General features: G+C 32.4%; 1 protein-coding gene across 7 annotated transcripts; it reads right to left on the minus strand.

The window, feature by feature from the left end:
• Positions 1-732: 732 nt before the first annotated feature.
• Positions 733-16,550, minus strand: LOC108203908 (putative F-box protein At3g10240). Of its 7 annotated transcripts, XR_010288280.1 has the most exons (7): positions 15,296-16,543; positions 12,546-13,464; positions 12,267-12,381; positions 8,958-11,968; positions 6,932-7,126; positions 5,930-6,044; positions 4,876-5,674 (listed from the first exon to the last, which is right to left on the minus strand). XR_010288280.1 is itself a non-coding variant. In XM_064086149.1 (6 exons), exon 6 carries the CDS (start codon positions 2,223-2,225, stop codon positions 978-980), a length of 1,248 nt encoding a protein of 415 aa, XP_063942219.1. In that variant the 5' UTR covers positions 2,226-2,254; positions 3,302-3,404; positions 8,958-11,968; positions 12,267-12,381; positions 13,270-13,464; positions 15,296-16,550; the 3' UTR covers positions 733-977. The 7 variants fall into 7 exon arrangements, 3 of the variants coding, with proteins under 3 accessions (XP_063942219.1, XP_063942218.1, XP_063942220.1); XM_064086149.1 differs by lacking the exons at positions 4,876-5,674; positions 5,930-6,044; positions 6,932-7,126 and adding exons at positions 733-2,254; positions 3,302-3,404 and having other exon boundaries at positions 13,270-13,464; positions 15,296-16,550; XM_064086148.1 differs by lacking the exons at positions 4,876-5,674; positions 5,930-6,044; positions 6,932-7,126 and adding exons at positions 733-2,254; positions 3,302-3,404 and having other exon boundaries at positions 15,296-16,550.
• Positions 16,551-16,713: the final 163 nt, after the last annotated feature.

Genomic DNA, 16,713 nt, shown 5'->3' on the forward strand with positions numbered 1-16,713 from the left:
TTTCATCATTGCAAATAAATTGCAATGATTGAAGTTTTTCTATTGAAATTGTGTGAGGTCTAACTCATTTACTTTAACCAAATCATTAGACAAAATATAGTAAAAATATAGGCAAGGTATCAATCAACTCTTTGATTAATTATTATGCGTACTTTTTGTACTCCATAGAACTTGTCACATAAAAGTTTTAAATATATTTTATACACGTATTAGATATAGAACGATACCTATTGTAAATTAAATATGTAGTGTTCATGATTATTCGGGATAACCGAGATGTTTTTTTTATGTTGTAAGAAGACATTTATTTACCTTATAGGTGTATAATTTAAGTTGAATTAGGAATTTCGTGTACAAAGTTCTTAACGGCACATGCATCTGATCACATTATTATTTTCTAGTGGTACTCGACAACAAAATTATCTTTAATATCTATGATACTCGGCATAGATATATTTATAGTAAAATTAGAAATAAAAGTAAGATAACTATATATAATTACTTAACAAGTACACAACTAAAATAAATTTCTAGTATGTTTCTTCTCATTAAATGATTATAATTTGGAGCACGTAATAAAACTGATTTATTGTCGGTCATTTTGAATTTGATCAAAAAACATTCAGTCACGAGATATATATATATAGATCTGCATCCAGGTAACGATCGATAGAAATGTGAATACAAAATCAATCAAATCAAAAATTATTTAGAAAAAAACAATTACGGGAACATTTTAACCAACTTAGTTTAGTGAAATCTATAACCTAACTCGAACATAGATAGTTGACTGAATTGGACCACTAATACATATGGAAAGTTAACAACAAAGGCAACACTCTGTAGCTATCTATTTAGAGCAGATGAATATAGCCAATCTATCAAAACTGACTACAATAACATACCAATGGTGACTAACAAGACAGAGTTGCTTCATTTGTATGTAGCATAAAATTACCACAATCAGTTATGTTTACTTAATTATCATCATCGCGGTCATTCCAGTCCTTAATCTGTTCGAATCCTGGGAGTGAAACCAGGCTCTCTGTATACCTTTCAACACGATGAGTGTAATGATGACCAGCCATCTCAACTCGAGCAATCTTGGCCTCTTTCTTGTCAGCATCACACGAGATCCACATGTGATAATCATCAGCATCATCTCTTATTAGTAGTAGGAGTTCCCCATTGCTGAAATAGCCATTTAGAAGTATTCCTGACATCTCCAAATCAATACAAAACATTATCGTCCATGATGCCTCAACTCCACCACCTTCAAGGCATGCATCATCATCCAGCCTCCACATGTTAATCTTCTTGTCCAAGTATCTCCAACCATTTCTGTCATCATTCGATGCATCAGCCCACAACGTAATGACAGCAATAGACTTATCAAGCTCGATAATACGAGTTTCAGGTTGAGCATCATAAAAATCCTCGTCAAAGTCGTCCTCATCATCATCACCATCAACACCAACACCGCCAGCAGCAACAACAGGGAGCTTAATAGCACAATTCATGACCTCCTTGTTCAAATCAAACACCATCATTACACCCTTCTCAATACCACACAAAAATCCATTAACACACACATGGAAATGCCATAGAAAGAAGTCATCAGGGCCGTCAATCGGATCAGGCACTTTTCGCCATACATTCCTATTAGCCGAATACACTTCAGCCGGAAGAGAAGGCCCTGATACAATAACAACAATCTTATAATCCCCATCTACCGGATCATAACCAAAACCAATAGCGCGGGATGTACTCAAGCCCCTTCGAGGAATAACACTTGATGATTGTCTAGTAGCAGGATTCCAAAGAAAGAATCTATCCATGCGTGAAGTTTCGTGAAGGACAACACAAACAATGCCATTAGCAGAACCAACAACTGTTAAAGGAGGCAGGGATCTATACTCACCTTGAGAATACGGATACTTAATTTCAGACACAATTTGTTTCGAGTCCACGTCAAAGAGTGATAACTTCAGCTTAGCACTTTCCGTCGAAGTGGAACATGAATAGCGGACAAGCATAAGAGTTTCATCAGATCCGCTTCTGATTGCTCGGCGGAGTTGGGCTTTGACGAAGACCGGGTCTTTGATCAGGGAAAGCCAGGTTTTGGAGACTAATTGGAACTGAATTAGTGATTTCACTGGCACGCGTACGAGAATCTCGCTGATGAGATCGTTGGAAAGTGTTGGATTTGGTCTGAGAGGCTCCATTTTTGAGTAGGAGTGAATGACGGCGGTCACTGCAGATGGTATGAGTGAAATGCGGAAACTAATTAGGGTTAGGGTTTAACTTTATTCTTACAATATATTCAAATGGGCTGGCTATTGTAATTTAAAAGCTCCCTTTGGGCCCATTTATTTCAAACTGTCTTGTGAGCAAGAGCGACTCCAGCCTTCTAAACTCACTAACAAAATGTATAGTTGTTATCATTCAAATAAAAAATAATAATGTGAAAAATTAAATGTACTCATGCTATCCACTCTATTAAAAAATATATAGTCAATATGAAATGTTTGGTTATATTTGACCAACCTTGTAGATGTGTAGAAAGATTACTGATCATCTATTATCATATTAAAATAATATATTTTATTTATAACAACTAAAATAATAATTACGTATCATTTAGTAAACCATTTTTAGCGAACACTCCCCATTATATTATTCTCCCCATAATATTATTGTATTAGCTAATAGATATCTTAAGATTTCTCAAATTTAACATTTTAAATTATATGAATATTGAGTTTCAAATTTAGCTTTAAATTGTTAATTTTCTGAAAAATATATATGAGATACACTTTTACACTGTCTAAAATCGTTATATACAACCTAAGATAAACAAAATGGTATTTAATAAAAATACTATTTTTGGTAAGTTATTTTGCAATTTTATTAGGGATTCCTTGTGACCAGCACATGCATCTAATCATATTATTATTATTAAGGGTTTTTTTTACAAATACCCAAGTCAAAAAGATTTTTTACAAAAATACTGTCATTTTTTAAAACAAATTGCAAAAATACTATACTTCAAAAAATATTTGCAAAAATACAGAAGTTGCATTTGCAACCATATCTGCAACTCCTAGCAACCATATATGCAACCACAAATTCAATTTTAAAAAAATCTTTTGAAAATTACATTTATTTGCATAATAAGTTGCAAATGATTGCAAATAAGCACCCCTGCAGGGCCAAAAAAAAATTATGAACTCACAAAGATAAAATCAACTAAAACAACTCAAAAATCAACTCAAATCAACCATCACCAACCAATACTTACCGTCTATTTATATCTTTGTACTTCTCTCTCTTTCTCGATCGGCCTTCTCACCTCCTTGGTCTTGACCCTGCCACTTTGCCGACCCATCAACACCGACGCACCGCTGACAAACAAAGAAACCACCGTGAGCAATCAACCACACAAATACATACAACCACCAACAACACAACCTTTGGTCGAGTTTAAATCAATTTTGATTTCTCCAAAATTTGAAACCCAGTTCAACTTATCGATGAGAGAGATTAAAGAAAGAGAGGGAGAGTGTTAGAGATACCATGTCAAGGAACTAGTTAATCTAAAATCTCATTAGAGAATGGCCTTTTCCAGGATCTTATATTCTAACAGAGAGAAAAAGAGAACGCAATTCATTTCGACTGAAAGAGAGCGAGAAGACGGAGTGGGAAAGAGAGATGAGAGAGGCATAAAGAATGAAAGGGAGGGGACCGTATATTTGCAAAACATAAGTAAGTAGTAAACGTAAATCTGCAAGCTTTTTAAGGTGATAGTATTATTGTAATTAGTATGTCAAAAAGAGGTATATTTGATAAATTCCCTATTATTTTCTCATAGTACTCGACGGCAAAATCATCTTTAATATATACTGGCCTATAACCCGTGCAAAGCACGGGCGATATATAATTCATAATTTATTATTTAAATTTTAATATCATTTTATTAATATTTTAGTATTAATGAGTTGAATTTTCATTAAATTATATTAACCAACTGATTATACGCGAAAATTTAACTTTTATAATTTATTATCTATTTATAAATATTTTTCTGTTATTAATATGTGATTATTGTTATTCATTTTATTTTGAATCAGATTTTTCATATCTTGTATATTTTCATATGTATGAAAAAATATATTTATTGTGTAACAGATTAAAGTTAAAAAGTGTTACCTAATGATTAGTGTTTGTATTGAAATAGAATACGTTAGAGTTAAAAAATGTTATATGAAGGTTTTGTTAAAAAAAGATATTCAAAATTGAATATTTATAATTTTATTTTTAACATGTTATAATTTTTTTTATAAAACATTATATGATAATGTATTGTCATGAGTGTTTTTAGTATTTAAAACTATTTAACGGGAAAGTACAAAATTAAAAAATATAACTAAAAAGTTGGACTACAATTCACTTATTATAGTATTTTAAAACTATTTAACAATTTAAGAGTAATAGACTTCCACGTGTTGTTGTAGACTTGTAATATTACAGGGAGTGTACCAAACCAAAAAATATAACTAAAAAGTTGGACTACAAATTATACCATGTTGGCTTATTATGATATAGTATAGATGATAGGCGGCATAAATATATTTAATATAATAGACAACAGTAAAATCAGAAATAAAAAATAAGATAATTAAGCCGTCATGATTATAATTAACTGCAGTAAAAACTCTATAAATTAATAATGTCGGGACCGGATAAATTTATTAATTTAGAGAGTTATTTAATTTATCGATAAATTAATAATTATTAATTTGGAATTTTAAAGAGTTTTTAACCGATTATACTATAAATACCAAACAAAGACAAATTAGTCCATGACTCTTAGAATTACATTGCAGACTCAGAGTAAATTAGTAACTAGTGTGTTCATGTGTATTTTGAAATCAATAATGACAACGTAAATTAGTAACTACTGTGTTCATATATATTGGAAATCAATTATGACTTTTGAAGTACTAAAATCTATGCTAGCCTGAACATAGATAGTCGACTGAATTGGACCAGTAATATTACAGATGGAAAGTTAACAACAAAGGCAACACTGTGGCCATCTATCTAGAGCAGATAAATATAGCCAATCTATGAAAAGTGACTACAATAACATACTAAGGGTGACTAATTAACAAGACAGAGTTGCTTCATTTGTATGTAGCATAAAAATACCAGAATCAGCGGTGTTTACTTAATTATCATCATCGCCGCCATTCCAGTCCTTAATCTGTTTGAATCCTGGGAGTGAAACCAGGCTCTCTGTATACCTTGCAAGACGGTGAGTGTAATGATGATCAGCCATCTCAACTCGAGCAATCTTGGCCTCTTTCTTGTCAGCATCACACGAGATCCACATGCAATCATCATGATTTCTTATTAGTAGTAGGAGTTCCCCATTGCTGAAATAGCCATTATAGAGTACTGCTGGCATCGCTAAATCAATACTAAACATTATCGTCCATGATGCCTCAACTCCACCACCTTTCAGGCATGCATCATCATCCAGCATCCACATGTTAATCTTCTTGTTCAATCTCCCACCAGTTCTATCACCATTCAATGTGACAGCCCGAGAATCCGGGGGTCTGGATTCTGACGTCACCACACAAAATCATTCTTAAATACTTTTGAAAACCTATATTTTTGAAAAATGTAATAAAATCAAAGGATTTAAAACCTGAAAACTTTAGTAAAAGATTTAAAAGAAAACACTTTAACCCCCTAAAAACAGGATCGCATCCAGGTTACAGTATTGAAATTAGAATCAACCACTATTAATAAACAATGTCTTACAACCTTAGATCATCTTCGATAAGAAGAATCACTGCCAGTCTACCTCAATTATGACTTACAACTGAATCTCATCAATACAATTCTATTTAGAACCAACCTTGACAATCTCCATGGACATTCCACTTGTCCTCTGGATATTCTATAACTCTGACTCCTCGCTTAGCCTTAGCCATACTCGCAACCTCAATCAAGCAATTCATCTCTAAGCTTTTCTGAAATGGTTAAAAAGGAATAGCAAGGGTGAGCAACAATGCTCAGCAAGCGTATATAAGCAACAATAGTCCTGAAATATTTTATCAGGGTTCACAAGTTCAGGATATGCAATTTAAAACTCCACAATTCTTATCAGCAATTGAAATCAGAATTTCAAACTTACAGAAGAATTGTCGAATTGGATTCATCACATTTTTACTTAAAAACCAAAGGTTAGGCTGCTGATCAGTCACGCACTAACCCCGAACATGGCACACAGCCCTGCTCTCTATACTGGATCCAAGGCACACATTGGCCTATGATTGACCACGAATCTGGTCCACATATTTTATAAAAACTAATCCAATTCTAACAATTGAAATCAATAGACAATTCAATCAACAGAACAGAATCATAATCATTATCAGCAACAGAAATATTTCAAATCAACTTTTGGGAATCAACATTTCATAAACCACAGTCTGTCTTTTGATAAATCATAGTTCAGGAAATTCCTAACTATTCAGTATCCTCCATTATCGGCTAAGCAACTGAATTTAGCCTGCTAAACCAGCATGACAATGGCGGGTTGAATAATCAAGAAGATCCCATTTCATTCTAGGCTCTAACTATCACTGAGCAACACATGCTTCAATGACGGTCTGAACTTCGAATTAATTTGTAGAACTGGTATTTTTAAAATCTTGAGGATTGGAAAGAATGGATCAAAATAGAAAGTTGAGAGTAATCAGGTGTTTGGCTTTTCAAAACTTGGAAAATAAAACAATCATGGGATTCATAAGAAAGAGTTTATCTGAGAAGGGTTTCAGTATAAACAATATCATAACGTTGACAGAATACTCAGAACATGCAATATATATAGGAGGAAGGATTTAGGAAAACTTGCCTTAAATCCGATTTCAGTCTCATATCTCAATCTCATCTTTCCACTTTCACACTCTATGCATATCATAGCCTCTAGATCATCTTTGGCTATACTCTATTCGCCACACTGTTTCGTTTACTCGATTCGTTCCTTATTCGCTTTGTAACATCGTTTGACCTTCTGAACGTCTTCGATCGTATCCGTCTCGTCCAAACCCTTTACGAGAATAAGATACTACCATTATCACTAAATAATCGATTGATTCTTATCTCTACTTATCAACTCGGTAACATAACCTATCGCATACACATATCACGTATATCGATACCCACTTATATAACTCTTTAAACTCATCAAATATCACTTAACACATAATCATGCTTTGACTCTACCATATAGTCTAATCATATTCCACATAGTATATTATCAATTAAATATCATATAAATCTTATCGAAAATCCGACATCGTCTCGTCTATTTATTAGACCATCCACCTGTTATCCTATCTCAATCAACAATCAACCAACCAAATCCAATCACTATAATCCATATGCTTTTATCCGACATCTATCAAGACACGACACTATGTCATTCAATCATTTATCACATGTATGTAATACTAGAACAACCAGATAGTCCATGCAATCATCCATTAATAGCAATTAGATCACATATAATCATATTCTATACATTTAACAAAAATTATTCACATTCTATACTCCACCATATTATTATGTCACATTAAAATAGACTTTATAAGCTTTAATCTCCTTTTCGTTTCACTCGATTCTGAATTACCGATCAAAAGTTATGCTGAAAACCGTTTCCGACTCCACTTTCGACACATGTAATACAGCACACCGATAACAGACAACATATACACATTAGGTCTCCCCTCCCAATTGATGCCAAATCAAGTTTTAGGTTTAAAATGATTTTTCAAGAATTTTCTGGAATCTCTAGACATTTTTCGGAATTAAAACGGGTAAAAGAATCCATTTTTGAATAAATAATCAAGTCCGGTTGCTCAAGATCGGATCCCAAAATCATTTGAAATCAATTAACGAGCCTCGAACATATTTTAGAAAAATAATTCAAAGCTCGAAACTATTTTCCAGAATTTTTAAATCAAAAGGAACAATTAAATCTAATTAATTAATCAATTAAAATCAATTAATAATTAACTAAATTAATTAATCAATTAATATTTAAATTAATTGACCAATTAAAATAATTAATTACTAATTAAAATTAATTTAGAAACTAATTTAGATTTATTTTTGAATAAAGAAATAATTAAAAACTATTTTTGAAATTTAAAATAATCAAATAAAACAATTTTTGAAAATTAAATCAAAAGGTTTATTTTGTAAACTTTTGAAAGTTTTCGGCCAGGGTATAAAGTGTAACTTTCAGAAGTTTCAGGGGGTGTTTTGTAAGATTCAAAACTTGGGTACGATGACTTCATCATCTTTAAAAGTTGGGGTACCAAACTGCACTTTCGCAGCGGCACCCCCCCAGTCGCCGGAAAATCGCCGGGATTCTTCTCCCGACCTCCAAACTCATCCATCAGGTGCAGATTTGAAGATTAGACTACCAGGAATCTATAAACGCAATCAAAACTAGTAATAGATGCAGGAATTAGCCGTAAAAACAGAAACAAAATCCGCCGGCGGCGGTTTGTTTCCAGACTCCGGCGAGTCGAATACGACTCCCACACACACAACAAGCACACACGCAACTTCCCTGCAATGCTTTGAACACAGTGGTGAGCTTGGTTTCTACCCAGAATCAACAGAAAAGAATCCCCCAAATTTCAATTAAAAATATTCAAGAACACTCAAGAACATTCAAGAACACATCTCAAGAATCAAATCCTTATTTCTATATGTTACGGAAGTCAAAAATCGACATATAATATATGAAAACGAATGGCAGGAGATGCTCTACAACATGGAATCATCAAATCAGTCAACAAAGATCATTTACGAAAATTCATCATTTAAGCTCTAATAATTCGAATTTTGCAAAAATAATATAAAATCACCTGATGATTCTGCACTGAAATAAATGATTAAACTTGATTCTACGCATCGAGAGCTTCGTTTTGACTATTTATACGCCTCCATTGGATTCCAATAACGCCTTCAAATCCTCGTTTGAATATGAAGAACACGAAGAACACCCGTTCGTCTTCTCTCGGTATTCGTGCAGAGAAACTGACGAAATGATTGTACGTGCGAAATAAACTGGTAAAGGATATTTATAGAAGAAGATAAGAGAATATTCCTTGAATATGCTTTGGCATATTCCTTGAATATGCTTTGGAATATTCCTGGAATATGCTTTACGTACTTCGAGACCATCAGATAATTATTAACTTTAAAAATATTAATAAAACCGTACCGGATCATTTACGGGGCAAACCGTACTCCGGATTGAAAAAGTTAAAACACGAGAAATGCTCAGAATGTCCCAAATAGCCTAATGGCGAAATTCTCCCGAACGCCCACGGGTTTAAATTGCTAAATAACTATTTTAATATAATTAATAATTAAACGAGATTAAATCCGTAAATCGATTATAAAATCACATAGCAATCCAATAATCGATATGAACATATCCAATTAAACTATATTTTATCCTGATCATAAATAAATTGAAATATCTCAAATCCGAACACATATGAGCAGTCAATTCAATAAACCAGATAACACAAGTCTCACAAATATTCATATAAATATCACATATTATTTATAAATTATCTAGAAAATACCCAAATGTTCCATATTTTATTCTGAGAATATGAAAATTGAAAACTCGTGATTGCAACATATATAAGCAATCAAAATAGAAAACTAGTTATCAAATAATTTACCAAATATTCAAATAATATTTGTAAATAACCATAACTGGTTACACGATCATTACACACGTAACACTTAATCATGTAATACATATATTCACATATCAACCATCTAACTTTTACATGACAAACCTCTGTATTTTCAGAAATAATATTTGAAATAAGTTTTGAAAGGACATTTATATATCCATATATAAATCATTTAAAAATATCTAAATAACATATGACTCATTCTGATAATAATTAAACTCACAGTTCTGGCACCGATAAACAACAATTACAGAAAATCCATTTATACCAAAAATTCATGCAATATTCACATTTAATTAGACTCACAATTCCACATGCAACACTTATCCATGTAACAATAGCAATCTTTTAAATTTTTAAAATCAATTATATAAAATATAATTTTAAAAAGACAACCCTGTATTGATAAAACAATAACCCGGAATTTAAATATACAATTTTGAAAACACATTAAACTAAAATAACATATTAAACTTTATTCCTCTCTTTCTAAGAAAATTACTTTTATAAAGATAAACAATTTTTTTGAAAAATCCGGGTCGCTAAAATAAACGAAATCACAACAGAAGAATGCATCTTCCGTCTTTAACCTTATAATTCACATCACAATTATACTCATATTACACAGACCGTTCATCTTATCAGAAGAAATCAATTAAAGCCAATAGTAATATTCAAAAATTTATTTCTATATTAATAAACTAATTCTGAAAATCTGGGATGTTACATTCTACCCCCCTTATAAGGATTCTGTCCTCAGAATCCGCGAAGAGAACTAAAACGTACGCACTTTGTAATATCATCCCCCACCTTTAATCGATCTTGGCATACCTTTCACTTTAAAGAAATAGGAGAATCAATCTTTTACAATTGCAAAGTTCAGTTCTTAGAATCAATCTTTAAAACATAGAATGGGACAAAATGTTTTCAAAATAGGTCATGTTTGAATAAGAGAGTGACTGAGAGATCAATATGATCAAACGAACTTAGTGTTGCGTGCCCATATTAGACACTACTAAAGGTTGTTAACCTTCTTGTAATCACAACACACTCAAGTGATGGCGTCCCATCCAACTCCTATCACATAGACAGGTATACCTTGTGTCCCCTATACATAGGGTTGTTCATCCCAATCATATGGAAGAAATACCAAGGAATCTCAAAGAATACCAAAGAATATCAAGAGATATCAAGGTATATCAAAGAATATCAAGGAATATCAAGAAATATCATTGTCTTCTCACAATAACCTTTATCACACACCAAGAATCAATACCAATATCAATAATCAATACCATTGTTTTCTCGTCATTCAAGAAATAAGAAATCTCGTTTGTCAAAACTTTTGTAGAAAAGATATCCCAATAAGGACTTAATGATGATGAAAAGAGTTAAAATAAGCTTTTCTTGAAGAAAGATATTGCCAAGGTCTTCTCAAATTCTTGCTCTGCTCCCATAAGCCGTTGTTCAAGGTATGTCTTTTTCTCGACGTTCTCGCTCGTGATAGCTTCGTAAGATCCCTTGTAGACATTATCGTTCGCAATGAAGTTGGCTCATCTTGATATCAGAAGAAATCCCGGTTAGCTTGAAGCGTCGTCGTTAAGACTAACGTTCTATCTCACTCACAATATTACTTCTGATAACTAGACTCAATTCCACATACTCTCTATCATTCACATCACATCTATCTACAAAACTCTCTTTCTAATTCACAATATCTCATATTCAACACCCATTCTTCTACATCTCAATTCAAACGATAAACCACTTTCAAATATGTAACATGGTCAGAATATTTTGAACCATGCATCTTTATCATTCTTCACTCAATCATTCACTATCAACACTCTTTTGACTAGGTCTAGCTCTGACCCTTATCACAACTCACTATCTCACTCAGTCCCCATACTAGAAACCAAGTGTCTAGACTTAGGAACCATGATCTATCTAAACATGTACCCCCAACTTAGTTAACTATCTAGATTCTATTCTGATTACTCTCTAGACTATCCCTAGACAGTCTCACAATACCTCTATATGAGGTCACTGAACACTTCTCCTCAATAAAACTTATAACCACAATCTATATTCTAATTTCAATAACTTATAACCTGTTGCTCTGATACCAACTGTGACAGCCCGAGAATCCGGGGGTCTGGATTCTGACGTCACCACACAAAATCATTCTTAAATACTTTTGAAAACCTATATTTTTGAAAAATGTAATAAAATCAAAGGATTTAAAACCTGAAAACTTTAGTAAAAGATTTAAAAGAAAACACTTTAACCCCCTAAAAACAGGATCGCATCCAGGTTACAGTATTGAAATTAGAATCAACCACTATTAATAAACAATGTCTTACAACCTTAGATCATCTTCGATAAGAAGAATCACTGCCAGTCTACCTCAATTATGACTTACAACTGAATCTCATCAATACAATTCTATTTAGAACCAACCTTGACAATCTCCATGGACATTCCACTTGTCCTCTGGATATTCTATAACTCTGACTCCTCGCTTAGCCTTAGCCATACTCGCAACCTCAATCAAGCAATTCATCTCTAAGCTTTTCTGAAATGGTTAAAAAGGAATAGCAAGGGTGAGCAACAATGCTCAGCAAGCGTATATAAGCAACAATAGTCCTGAAATATTTTATCAGGGTTCACAAGTTCAGGATATGCAATTTAAAACTCCACAATTCTTATCAGCAATTGAAATCAGAATTTCAAACTTACAGAAGAATTGTCGAATTGGATTCATCACATTTTTACTTAAAAACCAAAGGTTAGGCTGCTGATCAGTCACGCACTAACCCCGAACATGGCACACAGCCCTGCTCTCTATACTGGATCCAAGGCACACATTGGCCTATGATTGACCACGAATCTGGTCCACATATTTTATAAAAACTAATCCAATTCTAACAATTGAAATCAATAGACAATTCAATCAACAGAACAGAATCATAATCATTATCAGCAACAGAAATATTTCAAATCAACTTTTGGGAATCAACATTTCATAAACCACAGTCTGTCTTTTGATAAATCATAGTTCAGGAAATTCCTAACTATTCAGTATCCTCCATTATCGGCTAAGCAACTGAATTTAGCCTGCTAAACCAGCATGACAATGGCGGGTTGAATAATCAAGAAGATCCCATTTCATTCTAGGCTCTAACTATCACTGAGCAACACATGCTTCAATGACGGTCTGAACTTCGAATTAATTTGTAGAACTGGTATTTTTAAAATCTTGAGGATTGGAAAGAATGGATCAAAATAGAAAGTTGAGAGTAATCAGGTGTTTGGCTTTTCAAAACTTGGAAAAATAAAACAATCATGGGATTCATAAGAAAGAGTTTATCTGAGAAGGGTTTCAGTATAAACAATATCATAACGTTGACAGAATACTCAGAACATGCAATATATATAGGAGGAAGGATTTAGGAAAACTTGCCTTAAATCCGATTTCAGTCTCATATCTCAATCTCATCTTTCCACTTTCACACTCTATGCATATCATAGCCTCTAGATCATCTTTGGCTATACTCTATTCGCCACACTGTTTCGTTTACTCGATTCGTTCCTTATTCGCTTTGTAACATCGTTTGACCTTCTGAACGTCTTCGATCGTATCCGTCTCGTCCAAACCCTTTACGAGAATAAGATACTACCATTATCACTAAATAATCGATTGATTCTTATCTCTACTTATCAACTCGGTAACATAACCTATCGCATACACATATCACGTATATCGATACCCACTTATATAACTCTTTAAACTCATCAAATATCACTTAACACATAATCATGCTTTGACTCTACCATATAGTCTAATCATATTCCACATAGTATATTATCAATTAAATATCATATAAATCTTATCGAAAATCCGACATCGTCTCGTCTATTTATTAGACCATCCACCTGTTATCCTATCTCAATCAACAATCAACCAACCAAATCCAATCACTATAATCCATATGCTTTTATCCGACATCTATCAAGACACGACACTATGTCATTCAATCATTTATCACATGTATGTAATACTAGAACAACCAGATAGTCCATGCAATCATCCATTAATAGCAATTAGATCACATATAATCATATTCTATACATTTAACAAAAATTATTCACATTCTATACTCCACCATATTATTATGTCACATTAAAATAGACTTTATAAGCTTTAATCTCCTTTTCGTTTCACTCGATTCTGAATTACCGATCAAAAGTTATGCTGAAAACCGTTTCCGACTCCACTTTCGACACATGTAATACAGCACACCGATAACAGACAACATATACACATTAGGTCTCCCCTCCCAATTGATGCCAAATCAAGTTTTAGGTTTAAAATGATTTTTCAAGAATTTTCTGGAATCTCTAGACATTTTTCGGAATTAAAACGGGTAAAAGAATCCATTTTTGAATAAATAATCAAGTCCGGTTGCTCAAGATCGGATCCCAAAATCATTTGAAATCAATTAACGAGCCTCGAACATATTTTAGAAAAATAATTCAAAGCTCGAAACTATTTTCCAGAATTTTTAAATCAAAAGGAACAATTAAATCTAATTAATTAATCAATTAAAATCAATTAATAATTAACTAAATTAATTAATCAATTAATATTTAAATTAATTGACCAATTAAAATAATTAATTACTAATTAAAATTAATTTAGAAACTAATTTAGATTTATTTTTGAATAAAGAAATAATTAAAAACTATTTTTGAAATTTAAAATAATCAAATAAAACAATTTTTGAAAATTAAATCAAAAGGTTTATTTTGTAAACTTTTGAAAGTTTTCGGCCAGGGTATAAAGTGTAACTTTCAGAAGTTTCAGGGGGTGTTTTGTAAGATTCAAAACTTGGGTACGATGACTTCATCATCTTTAAAAGTTGGGGTACCAAACTGCACTTTCGCAGCGGCACCCCCCCAGTCGCCGGAAAATCGCCGGGATTCTTCTCCCGACCTCCAAACTCATCCATCAGGTGCAGATTTGAAGATTAGACTACCAGGAATCTATAAACGCAATCAAAACTAGTAATAGATGCAGGAATTAGCCGTAAAAACAGAAACAAAATCCGCCGGCGGCGGTTTGTTTCCAGACTCCGGCGAGTCGAATACGACTCCCACACACACAACAAGCACACACGCAACTTCCCTGCAATGCTTTGAACACAGTGGTGAGCTTGGTTTCTACCCAGAATCAACAGAAAAGAATCCCCCAAATTTCAATTAAAAATATTCAAGAACACTCAAGAACATTCAAGAACACATCTCAAGAATCAAATCCTTATTTCTATATGTTACGGAAGTCAAAAATCGACATATAATATATGAAAACGAATGGCAGGAGATGCTCTACAACATGGAATCATCAAATCAGTCAACAAAGATCATTTACGAAAATTCATCATTTAAGCTCTAATAATTCGAATTTTGCAAAAATAATATAAAATCACCTGATGATTCTGCACTGAAATAAATGATTAAACTTGATTCTACGCATCGAGAGCTTCGTTTTGACTATTTATACGCCTCCATTGGATTCCAATAACGCCTTCAAATCCTCGTTTGAATATGAAGAACACGAAGAACACCCGTTCGTCTTCTCTCGGTATTCGTGCAGAGAAACTGACGAAATGATTGTACGTGCGAAATAAACTGGTAAAGGATATTTATAGAAGAAGATAAGAGAATATTCCTTGAATATGCTTTGGCATATTCCTTGAATATGCTTTGGAATATTCCTGGAATATGCTTTACGTACTTCGAGACCATCAGATAATTATTAACTTTAAAAATATTAATAAAACCGTACCGGATCATTTACGGGGCAAACCGTACTCCGGATTGAAAAAGTTAAAACACGAGAAATGCTCAGAATGTCCCAAATAGCCTAATGGCGAAATTCTCCCGAACGCCCACGGGTTTAAATTGCTAAATAACTATTTTAATATAATTAATAATTAAACGAGATTAAATCCGTAAATCGATTATAAAATCACATAGCAATCCAATAATCGATATGAACATATCCAATTAAACTATATTTTATCCTGATCATAAATAAATTGAAATATCTCAAATCCGAACACATATGAGCAGTCAATTCAATAAACCAGATAACACAAGTCTCACAAATATTCATATAAATATCACATATTATTTATAAATTATCTAGAAAATACCCAAATGTTCCATATTTTATTCTGAGAATATGAAAATTGAAAACTCGTGATTGCAACATATATAAGCAATCAAAATAGAAAACTAGTTATCAAATAATTTACCAAATATTCAAATAATATTTGTAAATAACCATAACTGGTTACACGATCATTACACACGTAACACTTAATCATGTAATACATATATTCACATATCAACCATCTAACTTTTACATGACAAACCTCTGTATTTTCAGAAATAATATTTGAAATAAGTTTTGAAAGGACATTTATATATCCATATATAAATCATTTAAAAATATCTAAATAACATATGACTCATTCTGATAATAATTAAACTCACAGTTCTGGCACCGATAAACAACAATTACAGAAAATCCATTTATACCAAAAATTCATGCAATATTCACATTTAATTAGACTCACAATTCCACATGCAACACTTATCCATGTAACAATAGCAATCTTTTAAATTTTTAAAATCAATTATATAAAATATAATTTTAAAAAGACAACCCTGTATTGATAAAACAATAACCCGGAATTTAAATATACAATTTTAAAAACACATTAAACTAAAATAACATATTAAACTTTATTCCTCTCTTTCTAAGAAAATTACTTTTATAAAGATAAACAATTTTTTTGAAAAATCCGGGTCGCTAAAATAAACGAAATCACAACAGAAG

The sequence above is a fragment of the Daucus carota genome, chromosome 1 (genome assembly GCF_001625215.2).
Source record: "Daucus carota subsp. sativus chromosome 1, DH1 v3.0, whole genome shotgun sequence".
In the NCBI taxonomy this organism is placed as follows: domain Eukaryota; kingdom Viridiplantae; phylum Streptophyta; class Magnoliopsida; order Apiales; family Apiaceae; genus Daucus; species Daucus carota.